This window comes from Myxocyprinus asiaticus, chromosome 43 (assembly GCF_019703515.2).
Source record: "Myxocyprinus asiaticus isolate MX2 ecotype Aquarium Trade chromosome 43, UBuf_Myxa_2, whole genome shotgun sequence".
NCBI lineage: Eukaryota > Metazoa > Chordata > Actinopteri > Cypriniformes > Catostomidae > Myxocyprinus > Myxocyprinus asiaticus.
In genome coordinates this window covers 10,546,366-10,571,194 of record NC_059386.1, presented here as the reverse complement: position 1 = coordinate 10,571,194, position 24,829 = coordinate 10,546,366, and the positions used below count along the sequence as shown (strand labels likewise).

The 24,829-nt window shown below is 37.4% G+C and overlaps 1 protein-coding gene across 3 annotated transcripts in view; it reads left to right on the top strand.

Moving 5' to 3' along the window:
• Positions 1–24,829, top strand: part of LOC127433458 (rab GTPase-activating protein 1-like) — a 146,739-nt gene that overhangs the window by 100,156 nt on the left and 21,754 nt on the right. For all 3 annotated transcript variants that reach the window (XM_051685390.1, XM_051685389.1, XM_051685391.1), the window contains 6 exons: positions 15,278–15,391; positions 16,568–16,642; positions 18,227–18,352; positions 20,586–20,729; positions 20,904–20,945; positions 21,312–21,440. In XM_051685390.1, the coding sequence (XP_051541350.1) occupies positions 15,278–15,391; positions 16,568–16,642; positions 18,227–18,352; positions 20,586–20,729; positions 20,904–20,945; positions 21,312–21,440 (630 nt within the window). The remainder of the gene's footprint in view (positions 1–15,277; positions 15,392–16,567; positions 16,643–18,226; positions 18,353–20,585; positions 20,730–20,903; positions 20,946–21,311; positions 21,441–24,829) is intronic.

Here is a 24,829-nt window from a genome sequence, read left to right as displayed (position 1 = left end):
TTCTTGTGGGGTTGCTAGACAAACGCTGAGAAAAAGGGTCTTGGGAATCCTTGTGGAAGAAAAAAAGAGCTTCCTTCGCCCGACTTGCGGTTCTTCATGGTTTTTTTCTTTCCTTTTTTAATTTTTTTTATTAGATGTCTTCTCAGCTCCCGAGGAATTATGGGTTACTTAAGTTACCAGTGGATGCACACTCTCGAATCTCATTAGATGCATTAGGTCATCCCGGTACTTCTTTCTGCCTACAGTTTTATGAATATTGACGATTCGGTTATACTACTCATTTGACTTACTATACAGTAAGGAACTAGGCATATTCAGACACAGGGATTTAAAGACAAGGATTAGGAAACACTGATCAATCAACAATTTACTTGGCACTTTCTGGCCCATAATCCTTCGGTTCTTTTTGGTCTTTTTCCAGATCTGCTTTCCATATAGGTTTGACCAGGTTACTGCTGGCCTCTTTCCCAACAGTTGATCTCTCTAGTCTACTTTAAACATTAAACTTCATTCACCTTGTAGTCTGAGCCACAGACCAATCTGATCTTTCTCCGAGACTTGTTTCAGGCCAGGCAAAGTCTATTCAGAATGGTCCGATTACAGTCTGATTTTAAACTGGACTATTTTTAGCTTCTTCAAGTCCAGTGGATTCACCGTAGCACTGTCCTACTTTTATCGTAGATAAAAGTTTTCCCTTTTCCATTCTCTTCTGAGCTTGCTGGCCTGTGACCAAGCTGGTGCTAGCAGTGGGTCAGTCTGCTTCGCTGTTCGTGCTGAGTTTGCGTAGCTGCTGAGCTCGTCAGCTGAGCTGCTGGCTGCGGATGCATTATTTAGTAGCTCCTCTCTTCCACATAAACAGAGCATCAATTATAGAAAGAGAGAGTAATTAATCTTTGAAAAGGGGGTATGCTTACTATTGCTGGATTTCGCTGTTTGTCCAAGAGTGTGGGAGTACTTGTGAGCACCTTGCACTGCACACGCTTGTCTATTTGGTGTTTTTTCAGGAAAACACATCTTCCCTGTAGGTTAATGCATAGGCTTTAGTCTTGGTACCAATGTTAGCAGGTGGCAGTTGACTTGTATTAAATAAGAGATGGTGTGAATTGAAGGAAAAGAGCAGAGAATGATGACAAGAGGGCTTAGGTACAAACGTGCAACACATATGGTGACTATTTTGTCAAGAGAGGTGATGGGTAATGAGGGTCTGGAAAAATAGAAATAGAGAAATTGGAACAAGGCAAAATAAAAAGTCAGTGTGTAGGGTGCAATGAAAGAAATACTTGTGTGTGATGACTGATATCAATTAGTCCTATTAGGAGGAGACTATAGACTTGTGCTTGAAAGCAGATGATAAAAACATGGTGTCCTGAATTCAGGTTGAACCCCACCGTCCAGACATGCACACCCAAAGAGAGACAACTAGTGGAGACTCCCCAGCTCTAGAAGGATGAAAGATTCATCTTGTGTATGGCATAGTCAGACACTGAAACTGTGATCCTGGTCCAGTTAACTTGTATCACTAGGTACACTTGTGCACAGTTTTTCAAGGTTGTTCCAAGCATCTTGGAGAACTTGCCACAGTTATACTGTATGTATTAAAGCTGTCCCAATTGCTTCAGTCTCTTCAAGTAATCCCACACTGACTGAAAGATGTTGAGATCTTGGATCTTTGAGATTGAACTCAACCCACAGATTTACCCTCTTTATCTATCTTAAGAACATGTTTGGTCTCTCTCACGCATTTGCCGCTATTTCAATTGTGATATATTGAATCGCGACATATATCGCGATGCGATGTTTCGTGTTTCATGGTTCCAAAACTCTGCCCTTTTTTCTACAGAGTTCTGCAGCCACAGATGCTGTGTGTGTGTGTGTGTGTGTATTAGACAGGCAGGAACAAGTCTCCTTTCACATCCTGAAATTAATGACCGTGGATAGTGATCGCTTTAATTATGATAAGCCCCTTTCACACAGAGATCCCGTTTTTAATCCTGGGAAAAGTCATTCCGGCAACTGTTCTGGGACTGCAAAATTTGTACATTCACACTTCAAGAGCTTTTTCATAATCTGTGCCTGCATTCACACACATCCTGGGACAATCGTTAAGACCAAAATGACATCATGATGTGACGTCTAATGTAAAACATCTTGAGTTTACTGATGACTGTGTCTTTTCTTTCAAGAAGCCCTCTCTTTCATCCTCTTGTAAACAAATAAATTGTGTAGGCCTATGGTACAACTAAACTGACGGTTAATTTAATCATCTGCATGGATGGCGAGTATCTCTCAGGTCCCTGTATGAGATTTGCCAATTTTATTGATTTTATTCTGGCAGGTAGGCCTACTTTTATAAATAGCTCATAAGATCATTTTTGTTTTGTTTGATGTTAATTGTTTTTGGTATTGGCTGTTGTCTACCAACTGAACTGCCTCCCAAGGACAATAAAGACTGAAAATGAAAGTTATAACTGTCAAAAAACAAAACCAAAAAACTAAAAAATATATATATAAAAAATTATGGTTCATTGCAATATTATTAATTTTACATAATATAAAAATTATATATATATATATATATATATATATATATATATATATATATATATATATATATATATATATAAAATGAATATTTTTCAATGATACTGCCCTGCAACAGTGAAGTTGTGCATTCGATTCATTAATCGCTTTTGTAATTTATTTTGATTCTCAACGGGCCTACCTTCCTTGCCTAGGTAAAACTATACTTTTTTTTTCTTCAGACATAAGCATTTATTACTGTCAATAATGATTATTCATTTGCCATTTATTTGTTTGTTTATTTGTGGTGGGGGGGTTCTTTTTTTTTTTTTTTTTTTGGACTAGCACTGCCATTTTTTTCTGCATGCCTTAAGTTAAAAATTTAAAAATAAAACGTATTAGTAGGCTAATACACACTTTGTATGCTAACTGTTGCGCTGCGATTAAGCATTGAGAAGTATCCAGGCAAATGTAATTTTTTCGACCATGATTTGTACAAGCTGTAAAATTGAAAATAAAACCTATTTTTGGAGAAAAACAGAAATGTATCATGGGGAACCTAATGTCTTGGAAAATAGCAATAAATACATTTTCTGTATTGTTATTTTCTTGCCCTTTATAGGGTTAAGAAAATAAATATATGAACAAACAGTTGGCCTGTCTAAAGGTTGCAAGCGCTGTTGTGCGTTGGTCACCTAAAAAGCTATTGAGTCATTTCAAAACTGGAAGACGTTTACTGTATCTGGTTGTGTTTCTTATGTGAGGGGGTCTTTAGCCTACCTAGCATATTTGCACTTAGCCTACATTCATCTTCGTAAATTCTGTGGAATGATGTTCACGGAGGTTGTAGGGGAGTGCGGGGCATAAACTAACACTTTTTGGTTTTCTTACGTTTGTGTAAATACACTTGGGATTCAAAGTATTTTTCTTTTTTCACATAAGTTTTACACATGTCTGGTGCAAATATGTGGTCTTATTTTATGAATACAGCATGTACTTTTTTCCCCGTCTACCTGGAAAAAAGGAAAGTGAAATGTTACAACTTGCCTACCTACGGGGCACTTTTAACAGGTCCATACAGCGTAAAATCCCCCTCTAACAACTGTATCAGACCTAATTAGAAATAAATAGAAGATAAACTAAAATATGATGTCCATAAAAGTCATTTATTAACTTTGTCATGTATAATATAGCAGTAATTTTGACTCTTGACAATGAATACACAACAAAGCCACAGCTCTCCCCTACTTCAGGTTTGGAGAGTTCCCTGCATGAGATGGCACTATTTTTTCATCACAATTTACAAACTGGGTAAATATTATTATTATTTTTAAATGCCCAAATTATTCCTACATCGTAGACTTCAACCGTACCATAAATGAGGGGGAAATAAAGTTCCGACATTGGGTGTGCTGCGCTCTGAATGAAAAAAATTATTTTATCAGGTCAGGTTGGTGAAGCTGTGAATGTAGCCAGTAGTTTCATTTTTTAATTTATTTATTTTTTATGTAACTGATATTTACAATGGAAACGTTAATTTCTTTACTTGTAAAAAAAAAAAAAAAAATCCTGAGTCACATAATGCCGTGAGTGAAAAATAAATGGCAACGGTTTATGACAGCCGTATGTTTTTTAAACCGCGGTACACTGTGAAACTGTTGAATCTCTATTCTGCACACAAACGTTCTCCCTTGCATGATAAATACATCTTCACTACGACACACCCTTCACGAAATCGACTCTGCTTTTGTTCACACAGACACGTCCCGGGATTGACCCTGGCAACGTTACTAGTGTCTGATCCCTGGATAAAATTTTCGGGCATTCCAGTACCGGCTTGCGTTCACACAGAAGGCTCTCCGGCATTGATCCCGGCAATATTCCGGGATCAGAGCCCAGCGTGAATGAGGTTATAGATAGTTCTGAACGCTAATCATGTGACCTTCCTTCTCACTTAAAGTGTCTTTACTGTTACCCAAGGCAGTCAATTGTCAAAATGTGCTTTCCACATAGACACATTAGGGTTTAAGGAACCTGACATAGTGGGGTGACTCTATGGGGCACGTTCAGGAGGTGAGGTAGGAGTATCTTTATGTTTTATTTATATAGCATCATTGAAATTCATGGTCACTTTATAGACTAAAAAATGTGAACACTCACAAAAATCAAAAACACAATAGAAAATAACAGAAAAAGCAGTGAAACAACTTTCCTTACTGTACTCTGTTAGTAACATTTGGACTATTTGACTGTTATAAATTATAGCCACAGGCATTATGTAATGTCTAGCTTTATTCTCATTTAAAATGGCAAAAGGATGTTGACAGCAGTTCGCCTTTAAGCTGCTGTGCCCCCACTGGGTGTGCGTGTGTGTTCGAAACAGAGTGCACCTATAAATAGATGTTGTATAGTCTAGATTGGGCTTTGTGTGTTATGGCGCAGAGCTGTACAGTGACTCTACTGTAGCTATTTTTGTGTTTATATGGAACACTGCAGTACTGCATATACAGTAAATGTAGTGTATCTTTGTCTGTTTACACATATATCCAGACTGTCTTCAGTTGGGCTCACAATATGGGTGACATTTCAGAATGTGATTTGTATGTTTAATGTAAATAAATAAATAAATAAAAATCGTAGTCTTTCCTTACTATGACGGGCAGAGACATGGATTCTACAAGAGTCCAAAATGAGTAAAATCCCAGATGCAGTGTTTTTTTTTTTTTTTTTTTTGTTTTACAAAAATACCAGTAATAACCAGAAGAAAACAAAATAAATAGATTTGGTGCATAATGCAGGACTTTTAACTGTAAACAAGCATGAAATGCACCAGGGACTTGTATTTTGAAATGAAGGGGACTTGGCTCTTTTACAATGCTCTATATTCAAGTATTTACCAAATTAAGCTTTTATAGCCTATATGTTCAACAAATGAAGGAATGAGGAATAAGGTTTATTAAATAAACTCAAATTTAAAAGCTCACCATTTACACATACAGTGAACTAATTGCCAAAAATTGGTCTCATTTTTCATTTTCCTGTGTGTGTGTGTGTGTGTATATATATATATATATATATATATATATATATATATACATACACACATACATATACATACACTGTACAGATTTTGCTGTTTCGGAAGGAAATTGGTACTTTAATTCACCAAAGTGGCATTCAACTGATCACAAAGCATAGTCAGGACATTACTGATGTAAAAAAACAGCACCATCACTATTTGAAAAAAGTCATTTTTGATCAAATCTAGACAGGCCCCATTTCCAGCAGCCTTCACTCCAACACCTTATCCTTGAGTAATCATGCTAAATTGCTAATTTGGTACTAGAAAATCACTTGCCATTAATGCAAACACAGTTGAAAGCTATTTGGTTCATTAAATGAAGCTTAACATTGTCTTTGTATTTGTTTTTGAGTTGCCACAATATGCAATAGACTGGCATGTCTTAAGGCTAATATTAGGTCAAAAATGGCAAAATGAATGAAGGCTATACAATGCTTGAAATTGCCAAAAAACTGAAAATTTCATACAAAGGTGTACACTACAGTTTTCAAAGACAAGGGACAACTGGCTCTAACAAGAACAGAAAGAGATGTGGAAGGCCAGATGTACAACTAAACAAGAGGATAAGTACATTAGAGTCTCTAGTTATGAGAAATAGACGCCTCACATGTCTTCAGCTGACAGCTTCATTGAATTCTACCCGCTCAACACCAGTTTCATGTACAACAGTAAAGAGAAGACTCAGGGGTGCAGGCCTTATGGGGAGAATTGCAAAAAAAAAAAAAAAAAACATCCAGTAAGGGGCAATCTATGGTAACTCATAATCGCTCTGTACAATTGTGGTGAGAAGTATAGCAACTCAGAATGCTATTCTGAGACGCGGGTTGGCGCTGTTTTGGCGGCACAAGAGGGACCTACACAATATTAGGCAGGTGGTTTTAATGTTTTGGCTGATCGGAGGGGGCCTGGGTAGCTCAACATGTAAAGACGCTGACTACCACCCCTGGAGTCACGAGTTCAAATCCAGGGTGTGCTGAGTGACTCCAGCCAGGTCTCCTAAGCAACCAAATTGGCCCGGTTGCTAGAGAGGGTAGAGTCACATGGGGTAACCTCCTCGTGGTCGCTATAATGTGGTTCTCGCTCTTGGTGTGGTGCGTGGTGATTTGTGCGTGGATGCCACGGAGACTAGTGTGAAGCCTCCACACACGCTATGTCTCTGCGGCAACGCGCTCAACAAGCCACGTGATAAGATGCGCAGATTAACTGTCTCAGACGCGGAGGCAACTAAGATTCGTCCTCCGCCACCTTGATTGAGGCGAGTCACTACGCCACCACGAGGACTTAGAGCGCATTGGGAATTGGGCATTCCAAACGGGGAGAAAAACATATATATATATATATATGTACACACACACACACACACAGTTGTGCTCAAAAGTTTGCATACCCTGGCAGAAATTGTGAAATTTTGGCACTGATTTTGAAAATATGACTGCTCATGTCATTTCTTGGCAAAATGCCTCCAGGTCATGCAAAGTCTTTGGTCGTCTTGCATGAACTGCACGTTTGAGATCTCCCCAGAGTGGCTCAATGATATTAAGGTCAGGAGACTGTAATGGCCACTCCAGAACCTTCACCTTTTTCTGCTGTAACCACTGGAGGGTCAACTTGGCCTTGTACTTAGGGTCATTGTCGTGCTGGAAAGTCCAAGAGCGTCCCATGCGCAGCTTTCGTGCAGAAGAATGCAAACTGTCTACCAGTATTTTCTGATAACATGCTGCATTCATCTTGCCATCAATTTTCACAGGATTCCCTGTGCCTTTAGAGCTCACACCCCCCCAAAACATCAGTGAGACACCACCATGCTTCACAGTGGGGATGGTATTCTTTTCACTATAGGCCTTGTTGACCCCTCTCCAAACATAGTGCTTATGGTTGTGACCATCAGTGTGCCAGAAGCTGTGAGGCGTGTCAAGGTGTTGTCAGGCTTTTAATGGCATTGGCACAGTAAAGGCTTCTTTCTGGCAACTCGACCATGCAGCTCATTTTTGTTCAAGTATCGTAGTCCAAGTATTGTACTCCTTGAAACAACCACACCGTCTTTTACCAGAGCAGCCTGTATTTCTCCTGAGGTTACCTGTGGGTTTTTCTTTGTATCCCAAACAATTCTTCTGGCAGTTGTGGCTGAAATCTTTCTTGGTCTACCTTGGCTTGGTATCAAGAGATCCCCTGAATTTTCCACTTCTTAATAAGTGATTGAACAGTACTGACTGGCATTTTCAAGGCTTTGGATATCCTTTTCCATTTTTATAAATTTCCGTTACCTTGTTACGCAGGTCTTTTGACAGTTCTTTTCTGCTCCCCATGGCTCAGTATCTAGCCTACTCAGTGCATCCACGTGGAAGCTAACAAACTCATTGACTATTTATACACAGACACTAATTGCAATTTAAAAAGCTACAGGTGTGGGAAATTAAACTTTAATTGCCATTTAATCCTGTGTGTGTCACCTTGTGTGTCTGTAACAAGGCCAAACATTCAAGGGTATGTAAACTTTTGATCAGGGCCATTTGGGTGATTTCTGTTATCATTATGATTTGAAAAGGAGCCAAACAACTATGTGATAATAAATGGCTTCATATGATCACTATCGTTAAATAAAAGACAGTTTTTTTGCATGATCAGTCATATTTTCAAAATCAGTGGCAAAATTTCACAATTTCTGCCAGGGTATGCAAACATTTGAGCACAACTGTGTGTGTGTGTGTGTGTGTGTGTGTGTATATATGTATATATATATATATATATATATATATATATATATATATATATATATATATATATCCGATGATTTGTTTAGCATGTTTTTGCTGCTGGACTGCATATTTTGTTCTAAACATCTAAGATATAACGGATTATTCACACAAGCAAGCTCACAGACAGGTACAGAATTGTTCATTTTGTAGAAATGTAAGGGCTGATATAAAGTTTTTAGCTATTTGGGGCTTGCAGCAGCAGTGGTTGGTGCATAAAAGAGATGTTTTTTTGTTTTTTGTTTATGTCTTACAGAAATCAAATTTCACTTTGTGATTTTTTTGAAAATCTTTTGAACTTTGGTGTAAGGGCAACAGAATAAACACATGGCACAATCGCATTCCTGAAAATGAGAGCTTTCTTTTGATATATGATCTGTCTATTTAAGTGCTATTTAAAAGATTTTTATATTCATATTCATATTTCTACCACATGACCTCTAGGTGCCGCTGATTTGCGACTCGGTTGTTTTCAGGCCTTATTTTGTTCTGGATTTTATCTGGAAATCTGGATTTTATTTATGTAACATAAATGCAGAAGTAATGGCTATTTATGAAAAGTTTCTAAAGATTCTAAGCTTTCAAAGGATACCACATATGCCTGACTTATGTATTCGGAGACTTTAACATTTTAAGCGTATGCTTTTTTCACAAGAGATGAAGAGGTTAAGCTTTATTGGCAAGATAAACTTAAGAGTACATTGCTAATGTATTATAAGACCCTATACATACAGATATAAAACAAATTGAATGCTGAAGTTTAATTTTCTGAACATGCTGGCTCTCTCTCACGTGGTTTCTCTTTGACACTGACTGGTTCAGATGACAGTGAGTGAGCGTTTTTGGACGATGTGAAGAGATACGGCAGCTTGCCGCAACTCCCACACCTGGCTTAATGCTTGCGGGTGAAGTCTTCATTCTCAGTACAGTAAATCCGCTCCCGTGTTTATTATACCCGGGACATGCGTCACACGTAATGAATAAGCGCACACTGCTCCACATGATCAGTTTTTGTGCTAGGACCTCCTATGTACCTCCTGGAAATGTATACAGTATATGCCAATTTTAGCCACAGGAAGTGGAGAAAACAGGAAGTGCAAAAAGCAGATACAGCATTAAATGCGTAATTTTTTTTTTAAAGTGTTAAACAGTCAACTTTTAATTGCAGAAATTAACACATTAAATTTCCAAGCCCTACAAAATATACATTAAAGTGATGATAAATATGTGGATGAATTTAGTTAATAATTAAAGATTTGGATACAGCAAATCCCCACAAGGTGTCAGAGATTGTTTTTTTTTTTGTTGTTTGTTTTTTACCTATGCTGCTGTTATAAGAATTGTAGAATCCACCAGAGCAGGCCACAGAGTAACACGGAGGAATAAAATAAAAAAAATCTATTGGCATTGATTTTTGCAGATTACGATAGTTCAAAAAGCAACTATCTGCACCGTTTAATCTGTAAAATCGATATATCGTTATACCTCTAGTTTCTATGACCAATAGAAGTCGGGGGTAAACAGAGACATAAAAAAACTTGGTCATCCTTCTTAGCATGCACCAATGACCATTGAAATCCATGGGAAAGGCTGCACAGTCCTAAGTAAATGGGGTAAATTGGAAAGATGGCCATTGCATTGAGTGCCAGTAGAGTAGCCTACTTGTGGCTTGGTGGTGTTTGCAGACAGGTCATGTGACATCTCATCCAGAGCTTGTGTCATGTGATTGAACTGTGGTGAAAGGATGTTTTGTACTCTATTTCATCCCTGTCTCTCTCTTCATCTTTTGCTTTCAATATCATCTATCTCCATGGCCAATCTCCACTGTTCTGTCATTTCTTTTTTCATGTTCTTTCAGTCATGGGATGTAGCCCTTGGATTGATTGCTTCATTTGCCCTTTTCCAAGAGCCCCTAATTGGCCAGTGACACACAACAGTCCTTCGTTCCTCTTCTGCTTTGCATTCTCTTCATACTTTACAAGACTAATTTCTACTCTTTAGGGTTATCTACCAGCCTGTCGGGTAGATTTAAACTTATTATCCCTGGACACAGTTTTTATTTTCAACTGAAGTGTGTTTCTTTCAAGAATTTAGGTGGTTTGTAGCCCTTTAAAAAGTACAGCATAACTAGTCACTAGCATATTTTATATTTTGGATGCTGGTGTTTCCACCAAGCTAGGCTGTTTTCACACTTGCTTTGAATGTTCAGTGTGAACCAGAATTAGATTTCACGAAAGCACAACTGGACCCGTTTCTCTGAGATTCTCTTTGATCAATAGATGCCTATTTCAGAGTGCATTGTGGCAAAACTTGAAATGTTCTCAACTTTAGTTTGCTTGACAGAGCGTCACTGTCACAAAACGTTTAATGTGTTCCTCTCCATCCTTCAATTTACGAACCTGTGTACATTTGCCATGTGATTGCCACTGTGAGGACATGTGAGATCAAAATGAGAACTAGCTGCGGCTGTTTACCACTGTGGCTTGGTAACAACTTAGGAGGAGAAGATTCAAGCTTCACTCTTTTATTGATTGATGGTTTTGTCCCTATGGTTTAACTACCAAATCTTAACATGCACATATTGGCACTTGCATATGTCTGCTGCGGATGCACAGGAGATGGGAAAAAATGTGAGCTACTCGCCAAAGGCAATTTCTGTGGGGAGACAAGCAGCAATGAGAAAAGCTTTAGACTATAATTGGCAAATTGTACGTCATCAATAGCGGTTCACTTACACAAAGTCTGGATTGCTTTTACAAATAATTTTAGCCATACTGGTGTGCACATGAAATCTATTTTAAGTGGTTTGATGGGGCACACCCGAGTTCGAAAACGGACCGAACATTTTGCACCAATCAAATAAACCAAAATCTGATGTCAAACAGTCTCATTTCTGCAGCAAAAGCTCTAGTGTGAGGTGCTCTTAATTAGCTTAACAAGAAAGACTTCCTTGGTCATCTTCACCAGAAAAAAAAAAAACATGTTGGTTGAGCAGCTTCTACAACCAAGTTTTGCTGGTCAACAGCATGGCTATGCAGGTCAGCCAGCCTAACCAACACCAAAACAGAATTCACCAGCATAAACCAGCCCTGAATTTCCATGCTGGTTTAAGAGGTATTTTCTCCCTCTATAAAAGAGGGAGTACGATACCATAATCAGTATCATTGAAGCTCAAAGAAATCTATATTTCGGCACAAGGCTTTTAGGGAACATAATGTAATAGCTGAGCTTCTGAGGGCGATGCTTTGAAGACATCTGTGTTGTGTGCGTGGATGAGAGTTGAATTTAGTGAGGTGTTGGTAGATCAAGCACTGTTGACTTTAGAGAGGACAAGTGGGACTAACTGACCTCCCAATCAGCCTTTTTATTAGTGACCACTCTATTCAAACAATCCTCACCACAAAACAAAAGTTCTCATGATTCTGTTTGGAACAACGCTATTTATTCAGCAGAGCAATGCAAACTGGGAAAGTTCTTCCCTAGAGAGCCTTTGGCGGTTAGCTAACATACACATGGCCACACACACACTCTCACTTAGCATCTTACAACCACAGAAGCTCAAACATACACATATGCTGAGCCTCTGGGATATTCAGCATACTGTGTGTGTCTGTGACACCGTAGGATACATGCTTGTGCACATGCATGCATACATGTCCACTCCGGTTTGTCCACACAGATCTTTGGAGGTAGGAACAATGTGTTCCAGTGGACCTGAGGCAATGTGTCTGCCCTTTGGTATGCCCTTTTCATCATCCACTAGTGGAAAGCAGCAAAAATGCTTTATTTCTCATGCTAGCAACAGCAAAGTCAGTGTACAACTCAGTCTTTGTACAGCCAGTGTGCAATTTGCAACTTTGTGTTTGAGAGATGTATAGTCGTGTATATAAGATATTTAAATATGTAAAGTATATGTTTAATTATTTATTTGATTGCTGTGTCTTGTATGACCGATATATCGGTGGCAACAATATTGAGATTATCGGCATTGGACGAAAACTATACCTGCTTTGCAGATCAAAGTTTTTGTTTGATAACTGTGTCTTGTGTGACCACAGTATCAGGAAAGCAGATTCAGAGATTACCGACTTCAGCCACTAACCGTACCTGTTTGGCTAATCAAAGTATTATTTGGATAACTGTCTTGTGTGACCGACAGTTCGGCCATGACCAGGGGTTAAATTGGGAATTCGGAGGTGGGTGAACCGTAAAGTCTGTGGCCTCCAAACTTTACTCTGGAGCACTCTGAGCTCGATTGCTGTGCCTGATGTGGAAAGCCTGCCCCTCATTACAATTCAGACACAGAAATGTATAAATAAATAAATGTGAAAATATAAAAATGTGTAAATAAATAAATATGGAAATATATACATGTAAAAATAAATGTAGAAAAAAATTATTAGGAAATAAATACATGTGGAAATACATTACTATGGAAATAAATCCAATAATACAAAAGGAAATAAAAGTATAAATACTCATTTATGTCAGATTTTAACATGTATTTATTTATTTTTATGTACACTTTTCTTTTCATTTCTTTATTTATTAATTTCTAATTTAGGCAGAAATGGTCTTCCATATGCTGCGGTGTCGTTTACGATTATGCTGCCTCGACCAGCATCTGCAACTGACTAGAGCGAAGCATAATGCTTAAATTAATTAACTTGAAAGATTTTTTTTAGCAAGTACACAATAAATAGAGACAGAATTTGTGAAATGGATAAAAAAAAACAAAATAAAAACGTATTAACTGGAGTTTACAAGAAATGTAATGGATTGACAAACATAAACATTGGGATTATCGGCATTAAAGAGCACCTATTATGGTTTTTAAACGTGCCTAATTGTGTTTTAAAGGTCACATACAATAGATTTACATGCATCCAAGGTCAAAAAACACTTTAATTACATAATAATTTAAAATGCAGCATTACCTTTTTTTCCCAGTGTCAAAAACGACTCGTTCAATGATCCGTTCTAAAGGATTCATTCTAAACTCCTCCTTTCAGAGAGCCTACTAACTGCTCTGATTGGTCAGATGTCCCATTCTGTTGTGATTGGTCTACCGCTTAGTGTAGTGTTTGAGGGTGGGTCAAAGCTGTTCGTGAGCAGCCAGTGAAGACCAGAGACGGGTTTTTTGTTACAAATTACGTAGGTTAGTACAGGAAATACGTCTGGAATTACTAATGACTCGTTTCAGGTGTTCAGAATCGGTTCTTTCTTTTGGGAGTCAATAACTCCATTTGTCATGCACTTTGATTTTTGCAACTTTGCAGACTTTTTTACATTCACAAACAGCTGTATAACACACTACATGAAAGGTAATATTTGAAAAACCATAATAGGTGCTCTTTAACCAATAACTGTACCTGTTTGGCTGATCAAAGTATTTGTTGGATCTTGGTCTTGTGCGACCGATATATCGGCCATGACAATATTGAGATAATTGCCATTAATGATAGCCATGCCTAAATGACTGATCAAAGTATTTGTTGGATGACTGTGTCATGTGAGAAAATATATCGGTTGGCCGATATTAGCCTTTCACCGATATATCAGTATCGGCATATATGTTTACCAATATGTGCAGATATGAAAAAAAAATTTCTGAACATATAATGCAGAAAACAATGCTTTAGAATTGGTGTCATTATGTAGATTGTCCAGCAGAGCGCGCTCCAACTCCACTGTTTACAGAGCTGACTCTGAACTGACGGTGGCTCTGCAGACAGGGCGGAGTTAAGTGGGGCTGAGTTAAGCGGTGCAGAGTTAAACGGTGCGGAGTTGAGTGGTCTCTTCTCGGTAAGCTGCTAACTAGTTTGTGAAATACATGCTGGAAACGTTAACCCTGTCCCTGACAAACATGTCGCTCATGTCTGTTTGCTGTTAGCCAGCTATAGTTTGTCAGTGCAGTAAGTAATGTAGCATATTGAAAGGTAAACATCAGAGCATCTTTTTGCAGCTCAGCAGACAACGGTGCGGTGGTGGATTGTGTCTGTTGAGTGTTGATTTCACGCTACGTTGTTACCTAGTTGGTGAGACGCAATGCTGGTCCATCTTTTACTTTCCGTGACAACGAGCTTATAGCTAACTAGCTAACCACGTTGTTACTTTCATTGCTTATCAGCTGAGTGGAAGCTAATGTGTAAACATGTATTCACCAAACTGTTTTGTTCAGGATTCACAGTTTGGTATCCCCTTCAACCGAACAATTCCAGTCGTTGCATTTATAATATGTAATATTTAAAAGTCTGGTTTTCCACCGTTAAAAGTTTCCCCTGAACTTGTATAGCAGAATACGGTGTAACACTGCTGCCGCTGTTTATCTCTTGTCTCGGCAGGTGTAAATGCTTCTTGTTTTACAACCTGCCAGTAATCGACCGGCAGTATTAATATAGTCAGCATTTGACTGATACTAAACTGTACTGATGTTTATGTAGCTATTTATTTTATTTGAATTTATTCTTTATTTAAATGGTCAGCAACTGACTGATACTGAACATACAGTACTGATGTTTTTTAAGCTATTTATTGTATTTTTGTTGATTCTTTAAGATTATCGGCTTCGGTTTGCTAATCGAGCCCACTTAGCCAATTGAAGTATTTGTTGGATAACTCTGTATTGTGAGACCGATTTATTGGGCATACTGATTTTGAGACTGTCTTAATTGGCCGATAACTGTACCTGTTAGGCCGACGAACAGTCAGCTCCTTGTGCTTGTTTCAAAATCTACCGACAGCCTTATTCATGGATAATGCAAATCCTCAAATATTTTACCAATTTTGTGTACATTTAATTTGCTATCTTCAAATTGTATTTTATTGTGATACAATTTTATATATCTGCATTGTAGACAATTAGCTTTGTCTCATAGTGACTATAATTCTCTCTTTTCCTCTCTCTTTGTCTTTTTATCAGGAATCTCCACAAGACAGTGCCATCACTCGTGACATTAACCGTACCTTTCCGGCACACGACTACTTTAAAGACACAGGAGGTGACGGGCAGGACTCTCTCTATAAGATCTGTAAGGTGAGCAGACGATTTTCCAGGGTTTTCTTTCATTTTGTCTGCACAGCTTAGATACTGCACTTCTGTTCTACTCTTGTTCCTTTGTCATCTTCAGCTCTGGAAATTAAATTCTTAACATCTCTCAGAGAAGTTAAATGTGCACTCCTGGTCTGTGCCAGCTCCTTTATAAGCTTACTTTTATTTGATAGATTTTTATGATCTTGTAGGAACTGTTGAATGTATAAAGAAACACTATTGTAAAACAAGTGTCATCTTGTTTAGGGTAGTGGTTGAGTGATGATTTTGGGTCATATGGTTGATATGGGCTTGTTAATGCAGCAGAGTAGATCTCAGCTATAAAACAAACACACTTGTCATTTTAGGGAAGATTTGCTGAAAGAGTGATCTTAATGGGTTGCACCCTTTTATGACATCACTGAAATTTGTATTACTGTTTTGAATAGCCACAATCAGTCAGCTTTCTAAAAGCATATAAAGAGGTCTTAAAAAGTTTACAATATAACGGTACACTCAAAGTGGATGTTTGCGAACCCAAATAACCTGTTTAACAACTTCCACACTTTTCACGTCTCACAAACTTTCTCCCTAAAATAATGAGGTCAGTGGGCTTAATGAGAAAGTCAGAAATGATGAGGGTATGAGAAGATTGATAGCTGGGTTTCCATCTTTGGGCGCCTCTGAGTGTTACTGCCATTATTCATACGGCTCTATAGATTTCACATATTGACCACACGGTGTGATTCAGACCTCTCAATGCTGGCCTCTAACCACCACAACTCAATCCAATTCACAAAGTTTATTAGGACTGCAATTTGAGTTTGTCACAATCTTAGCCGACATTTTTAACACAGTTTTGGGTGGTATGTAGGTCAGCCTGAAAGGAATAGATTACCCAAAAATGAAAAGTCTGTCATCATATAGTCATCTTCATGTCGTTCCAAACCTTCCTTCTTTCCGTGCAGCACAAAAGCAGAAGTTTACCAGGGACTGTCATGGCACAACAGTGTTTACATTTTTTGGGAAAATCGCTCTATGAACGGCTTACTTATAGCTGTCTGTACATATTAAGCTGAGATATGAAAAAGTATTTTAACATAATAAAATGACACATCAAGAAATTTTAGAACACCATTATCTATAATTCTGCTATAACATTGTGTGTCTTCCCCACTCCAGGCATACTCTGTATACGATGAAGTGATTGGTTACTGTCAGGGGCAGTCCTTCCTCGCTGCTGTGCTGCTGCTACACGTGAGTGCCATATATGTCACACACTCTTAGTAGAAGTTTTTACTGCAATGCATGTGTCTTTCACTTCATGCTTTAAGAAGAAATGCAATGCCATCTAGTGGAGATTTCCTGCTATCAGCTGTACTGTATGGTCCATTCCTGTATGTGTGTAACATCAATGCCTTCTCAGTCTTATATTGATGTGGGATACTAGAATATGGTCATTATTTACTCACCCTCATGACTTTCCAAACCCATATTACTTTCTTTCTTACGTGGAACAGAAAATAAGATATATTTCACAAATGTAGACCATACGACTTGTGTGCTTCATTCCAAGTCTTTTGAAGACATCCGATAGCTTTGTGAGACAGACAGAAATACATTTTTTAATCAAATTAATTACATGGTATGCAGATTAATTAATGGAATTAATTACATATGTAAATATTTGCTCATATTTGCTAAATACTTAAGAAAGCCCCTCAAATAAAAATAATTCGATATATAATGATTAAATAATTATAAATAGTTATATTTAAATTATATATGTATTTTTAAACAAATTCAGATAATTAAAATGCATTACATTATTTTGGCAGATGGGTAAAGCATTGATAGATAATACAAAAATTGGCTTAGAATCCAATTTATTGTTTATTTCCACATCATTAGCCTGCAGTTCACAGCAATCCATTTTGCAATTGAATTCATCATAAGTCTGAGATTTATTATAAAGGCTTTTCTAAGGATGCGTCAACGCATTAATTCTGTGCGATTAATTATATAAAAAATAACGCTTTAAAAAATGTACGCAAGTAATCATGTCCTCGGACCGTAATAAGGAATATTCTTACAATCGGAGCAATTCAGGCTTGAAGTACCACTTGTTTTCTCCAGGGGGCAGTAAGCGAAACTTCAGCTGTATGGGCAATGCGCAGCTTATACAGGAAACAAACCACACTCACCAACAGCAGACAGCACAAGATAAGAACACATTCTTGCGTTTAAACACAGCTTCATGGAGCGCAAATCTCAACGCAGGGATCATAAGATGTGTTTTTCTATGTTTCAAACTACACCCGCGTCAGATGGACGCTTTTGGAGCATCTCACATTGGTTGTGTCATGCCATAAATATAGAGTTTTTAGGTCGCGGTGTCAAATTAAACATAGTTTGAAACATAGAAAAACACATCTTATGATCCCTGCGTTGAGATTTGCGCTCCATGAAGCTGTGTTTAAACGCAAGAATGTGTTCTTATCTTGTGCTGTCTGCTGTTGGTGAGTGTGGTTTGTTTCCTGTATAAGCTGTGCATTGCCCATACAGCTGAAGTTTCGCTTACTGCCCCCTGGAGAAAACGAGTGGTACTTCAAGCCTGAATTGCTCCGATTGTAAGAATATTCCTTATTACGGTCCGAGGACATGATTAATTGCGTACATTTTTTAAAGCGTTATTTTTTATATAATTAATCGCACAGAATTAATGCATTAAATCGACAGCCCTAATTCAAATATGACGCAGTCAAGACACATTAGAAGTATTTTAGATAGTATAAATACAGACATCTGTTTGTGAAGTGTGTGTTGTTATTTCATGTGTAGATGCCAGAGGAGCAGGCGTTCAGCGTGCTGGTGAAGATCATGTTTGAATACGGTCTCAGGGAGCTCTTCAAGCAAAACTTTGAAGATCTGCACTGCAAGTTCTTTCAGCTGGAGAGACTCATGCAGGTCAGTGTGGTTTATTAATCAACAATTTCACAAAATTAAATTATTAGAAATGAAAATTTGATTACAAATGAATATTATCCAAAGGTAAAATATTGTGTATAATTTTTATATAATTATAATATATATATATATATATATATATATATATATATATATATATATATATATATATTATGTGTGTGTATTTTATACATTTATAATAAAATGTATAAAGAAATAAAATTATTATTAAATGTAATAAAACTAAATAAAAAATTTAATTGAAAACATGTAATGATTGATTAAATAAAACGATATAAATATATAAATTTAAAATCTATAAAAAAATTGAAATATACAATAAAAATATAATATAAATACAATTATAAATATGAATTATCATATATCCTCCTGCGACCCCATGTCCTTCTGCGTGGACGTTGTATTTTGGCTTTGCTATATAATTTAAATGGATTTAAACTGACTGACCTCAGTTCAGGAGACTGGTGCTGTCAGTAAAGGGTTAAACTTTTGACATATGGAGTCATGTGACAAAACAACATGGTGCCGTCACACAGCGGAGTTTGTCATTGGGAGAAACGCCAACAAAACTACATCTGGTAAGAAACCTAATTAAGTTTTTACACTGAAACCTGTTTGAATCACAAGATTAGAGTCTCTAGTTTTATTCAATTTTTACATTTTAGCAATTGAATGCGAAATGGCGCACTGTTAAACACAATGACCATTATAGTGGACATTAGGGCTAGTTTTTCATTAGATATTTACTAATCTTATATTTACTGTGCATTTTCACATTGAGAAAAAACATGTTGCTTTCAGAGACTTTTCACCGATCGGCCACATTAAAACCACTTGCCTAATAATCCGCCACCAAAACACAGCCAACCCGTATCTCAGAATAGCATTCTGAGATGCTATTCTTCTCAGCACAATTGTACAGAGTGGTTATCTGAGTTACCGTAGACTTTGTCAGTTTGAACCAGTCTGGCCATTCTCCATTGACCTCTCTCATCAACAAGGCATTTCCGTCCACCAACTGGCCACCATCTGGCACCAACAATCATGCCATGCAATTATTTAATCAGCCAATTATGTGGCAGCAGTGCAGTGCATAAAATCATGCAGGTACGGATCAGGAGCTCCAGTTAATGTTCACATCAACCATCATAATGGGGAGAAATTTTTTTTTATCTCAGTGATGGACCACGGCACGATTGTTGGTGCCAGACGGGCTGGTTTGAGTATTTCTGTAACTGCTGATCTCCTGGGATTTTCACGCACAACAGTCTCTAGAATTTACTCCGAATGGTGCCAAAAACAAAAATCATCCAGTGAGGGGCAGTTCTGTGAACAGAAACACTTGTTGATGAGAGAGGTCAACAGAGAATGGCCAGACTGGTTCGAACTGACAAAGTCTACGGTAACTCAGATAACCGCTCTGTACAATTGTGCTGAGAAGAATATAATCTCAGAATGCTAATCTGAGATGCAGGTTGGCGCTGTTTTGGTGGCACGAGGGGGACCTACACAATATTAGGCAGGTGGTTTTAATGTTGTGGCTGATTGTTGTATGTTGAGTTAGTGCATTTCAAACTGTTTTGAGACCAGTGCAGACAGACAGCACACTGGAGGTTAAGTAATTCTCTAAATAGGGAGCAAGGGAGCGTCCTATATCTCTCTATGCAGCTAAGTGTCCACTCCTAAAATCCGACCAAAAGTTCAGTTTCAGGCTGCAGATGATGTTTGAACCACTCGACATGTTTGGCAGACATTAGTACATAGATTCAGTATTGATAATGTAGAATTTAATTTTAACATGGTTTCAGTGATTGGTTGAATCAGAATTATTTATGCTATTTTCTGATGTAATATCTGTAGTGTCTCAAAAACATGAATAACCAAAACTCCTGGAAACATCATAAACCATTTGATTTAAAAAGATCTGACTTCCTATAGCTTGGTAGTATTTAAAATTTTACAACTTAGTCCTGCTGTCCACATATGTGAACATCAATTTTTAGGAAAACTGTTTGCTCAAGGAAAATATTTGTCGTTTTTGCATGTTTATTAGGTGCTACTAGTTGTTAACAAATCAAAAAGAAATGGAAAATGCACACAGCAGTCACGCTCAGGTCTCGGGAGGATATTATAAACATAATAATATAGTACATTATTTATATTGAAGTAATTAAAAAGAGTACATTTTTAATAATGCTATTCTGTGTTGTAGGAATATATTCCAGACCTGTACGCACATTTCCTGAATCTGGGTTTGGAAGCGCACATGTACGCCTCCCAGTGGTTTCTCACTCTCTTCACAGCCAAATTCCCCCTCTACATGGTCTTTCACATCATAGACCTACTGCTGTGTGAGGTAACAGATTTAACATATTTACATATTTAATGATCATTTTTATTATAATAATTAATTATCATGTTTAACATATTTACCTGCTTACCTCAGAAGTCACTTTTCCAGCTCTGTCTTCACACAGTTTAACTGTTAATTTAGATTACTCTCAATCTGACAATTCTTTTCTCCTTTCAGGGCATCAGTGTCATTTTCAATGTGGCTCTTGCTCTACTGAAGGTAATCAGTGGCTGCCACTTTTCATCTTTGTCTCAGAGGTTTCATCAAGGAAACATAATGAACGTGCAGGCCCCCAAATGTTCCCCAAAATTAACCTGCAAACCACCCCTGCCTCATCGACATGGTTTGACTTAATTGGCACACCTGATAATTGGCATGTACACTACACTGTGATCAGATATGTTACTTAGTGGAGCACTGCTATCATTTAACCCTAGAATGAGATGCAGTGTATCTTTCCAGCGTACCACCCAAACACTTCAACAGAAAATTAGTAACATTAACCGAAGATCATGTCTCTTGTACTTGAAGGAGCAGTGCTGTCTGGCTCTAGGAACTTTCTAAAAGCTCTCTGTATCTCCACAGACATCTAAAGATGACCTATTACAGACAGATTTTGAGGGTGCGCTGAAGTTCTTTCGAGTGCCTGTGCCCAAACGCTATCGCTCAGAGGAGAACGCCAAGAAGCTCATGGAGCTAGCATGTAGTATGAAGGTAACCAATCAACGCTCTCAGTGCCCATAATCAGGCTGGTTAATTGGTCCTTAAGAGCAATTAATGGAATAGTTCACCCAAAAATGAAAATTCTGTCATTATTTACTGTCATGTCGTTCCAAACCCATATGATTTTCTTTCTTCCATTGAACACAAAAAGGAAAAATGTGAAAAATCTTCACACAGCTTTTTGCCATATATAGTATGAAATTTAAATTCAACGTTTAATTCAAATAAATGATTAACTCATCGAATTAGACTGCGCCATAGGCAGTCTGTTTGATTTAGGCGCTGCTATTGGGAGTTAAAACTTCATTGCACAAAGTGATTGCATGGCTTCAGAAGACTTTGGAATATACTGCATGAGTAGTATTGATTTCTTTGCTTTTTTGTGATCAAACATATTTATTGCTTTTTACACAAACGACAGTACAGACAAACAAACGGGGGGTAACAGAGACATCAGAGTTAAAGTGAAATATGATATTGAAATGAAAAGCCGAATAAATAAATAAATCATATACAGAACTTGAGTCCAAGGCAAGTGGGGATACGTTCCTTGTTCATGATTGTGAATTCCTGTTCTTTAGATTCAGTTCCTTTATAACATCCAGTAGGTTGGAAGAGAGGGATTTCCATGCTTCAACAATTTCTGGTCGGGCATGGTTCAGTCGTGCTGTAGTGCATTCAAATTTGACTATTTTAAGGAAATTATGAATCCAAAATGATTTCCTACACGTATCTGGGGTGAACCAATTTTGTACGATTGTTTTCTTTGTGGATGTAAAACCAGCAAACAGCATTTTACTTTTAGATAACTTCAACTGAAGAGCAGAGTTATTAAGGAGACACAGCCCTGGATTAGGAGCATAAACAAGTTTGAGTATGTCAGAGTGCACATGAGTCCAAAAAGCTGAAACAACAGGACAGTCTCAGAACGGTTGTGCAGTGTTGCTGTATGAAAAGCATGACAACCTGGAGTCACCATTAACTTTCATTGTATGGCATAAGCTGTGTGAAAGTTTTTCCTTTTTTTTCCTTTTGTTTTCCGTTAAAGAAAGTCGCATGGGTTTAAAGCGACTTTTGGGTGAGTAAATAATGGCAGAATTTTTATTATTGGGTGAACTATTTATAAGATGTTTCTGTCCCCGCTTCTCTGAATGAAGTAGTTTGTTATGGTCATATCATTTATTGAGAAACATAATGTTGTGGAACCACAAAATGTTTTAATTTATTGTTTATAGTTAGGCAGCACTGTTTTGAAATTCCTCTTAATTTTCTTTTTTTTTTTTTTTTCATCTCCACATTTTTTATTTTATTTTTGCAATTAATTCAGCTCAAACCACTTAACGTACAGACTCCATTCAAACGTAGGATTTACAATTAAAGTTACGATGAACGGTAACACTACAATAAGGTTCCATTTGTTAACATTAGTTAACAATATTAGATAACACAAACTAATAATCAACAATACTTTTACAGCATTTATTAATCTGGGTAACGTTAAAGGGGTAGTTCACCCAAAAATACAAATTCTCTCATCATTTACTCACCCTCATGCCATCCCAGAAACATATTTCAGCTCTGTAGGGCCATACAATGCAAGTGAATGGTGACCAAAACTTTGAAGCTCCAAAGCACATAAAGGCAGCATAAAAGCAATCCATATGACTCCAGTGGTTTAATCCATGTCTTCTGAAGCAATCCAATCGGTTTGGGTGAAAACAGACCAAAATATAAATCGTGACATCAGCAGTCTCCTTGGTGATCATGATTTTAAGCTCGATTACATTTTCTAGTCCTTGGCGCATGCTTGTTCTCACCTAAAATCGATTGGATTCCTTCAGAAGACATGGATTAAGCCACTGGAGTCATATGGATTCAATTTCTGCCTTTATGTGCTTTTCGGAGCTTCAAAGTTTTGGTCACCATTCACGTGCATTGTACGGACATACAGAGCTGAAATATTCTTATAAAAATATTTTTTGGTGTTATGGAAAAGAGGAAAGTCATACACTCTGGGATGGCATGAGGGTGAGAAAATGATGAGAGAATTTTCATTTTGGGTGGAACTATCCCTTTCATTTCAACATATAGTAATACATTTTTGAATTCAAAAGTTGTATTTGTTAACATTAGTTAATGCACTATGAACTACTGTAACATGAACTAACAATGAACAGTTGTATTTTTATTAACTAACATTAACATAGAATAATAAATACTGTAAAAAAATATATTGTAAATTGTTAGTCATGATACCTAATGCATGAACTAATGTTAACGAATGGAATTGTAAAGGGTTATTGATTAAAATTGGAAAATATTCAGTTGACTTAAAATCATATAATGATCAGCATTTAAAATGTAACAAACATTGATGACTGAATTGTACCTGTCTTTTCTTTCTTGCATCTATTTAATCATTTATAGCCTCCTGTCCACTGCACAGACTGTGTCACATTATATATCTAAAACATAACACTATTATTTTGCTGCCTTGCAAGCACTGCTCTTTCATCTGAAATGCAAATCTAGTTCAAACTCATTTTAGCACAAGTATTTAGTGTACATGTGGTAAGTTTTCGTTTTAATTTGATTAATATTCTGTCATAGCTCTCTATTTATCAGCATCCAGAGTTCTTTATGATATGTCAAGTGACTGCTAAGAGTACATGATGATGGAGTGTTGATGTAATATGCAGGTTTGCCAGCAGAGGACACTGCTGGAGACCCACAGTGCACCAAAAAACCAAAGTGGATGCAATTTGAAGCAGATCCTGTGTTCTATCTATGGTACTTTGTACCTGGGTGTATAAGGAGTGGATCTTTTTGATTAACAAAACAAACCCACATTCGTAGATGTGTCTTCTATGTCCATGCATTCACCTGCCACTGCTCACCATTCACTTTCATTGCATCTTTTTTCCCAAGAATGTCCATTTTGGGGTCAATTAGCATACATGTACAGGTTTTTAAATGATGCAGTGAGATCACTTTGTGACCCCAGGGATCTGAACTTGTTAGCATGACCCAATGATCACATCAGGTTGTAATAGAGCACAGTTAGCTCAATTATGGAGGAAGTATAATTTCATCTTGAGCAGCTGCCTTGTTCTGTCTCAGCACAGGAAACCCAGAAGAAGGTGGGCAGCTGATATGAAGATAGGAGAGAGTTTGTCATTGACTGTGTATCTGTACCAGTCATTACACATTTTTACTCTCTGGAAATGCTGGCCTCTTCACTGTAACATGACAGATTGAGTCTCTCTATTGCCGATGCTCGCTTTACCTCCAAATACACACTAACCTTTATTTCTCTACATCCCTCACTCACGCACTTCCATCATAACACTGAAAGCTCACTTTCTCTACTGAGTTTAAGT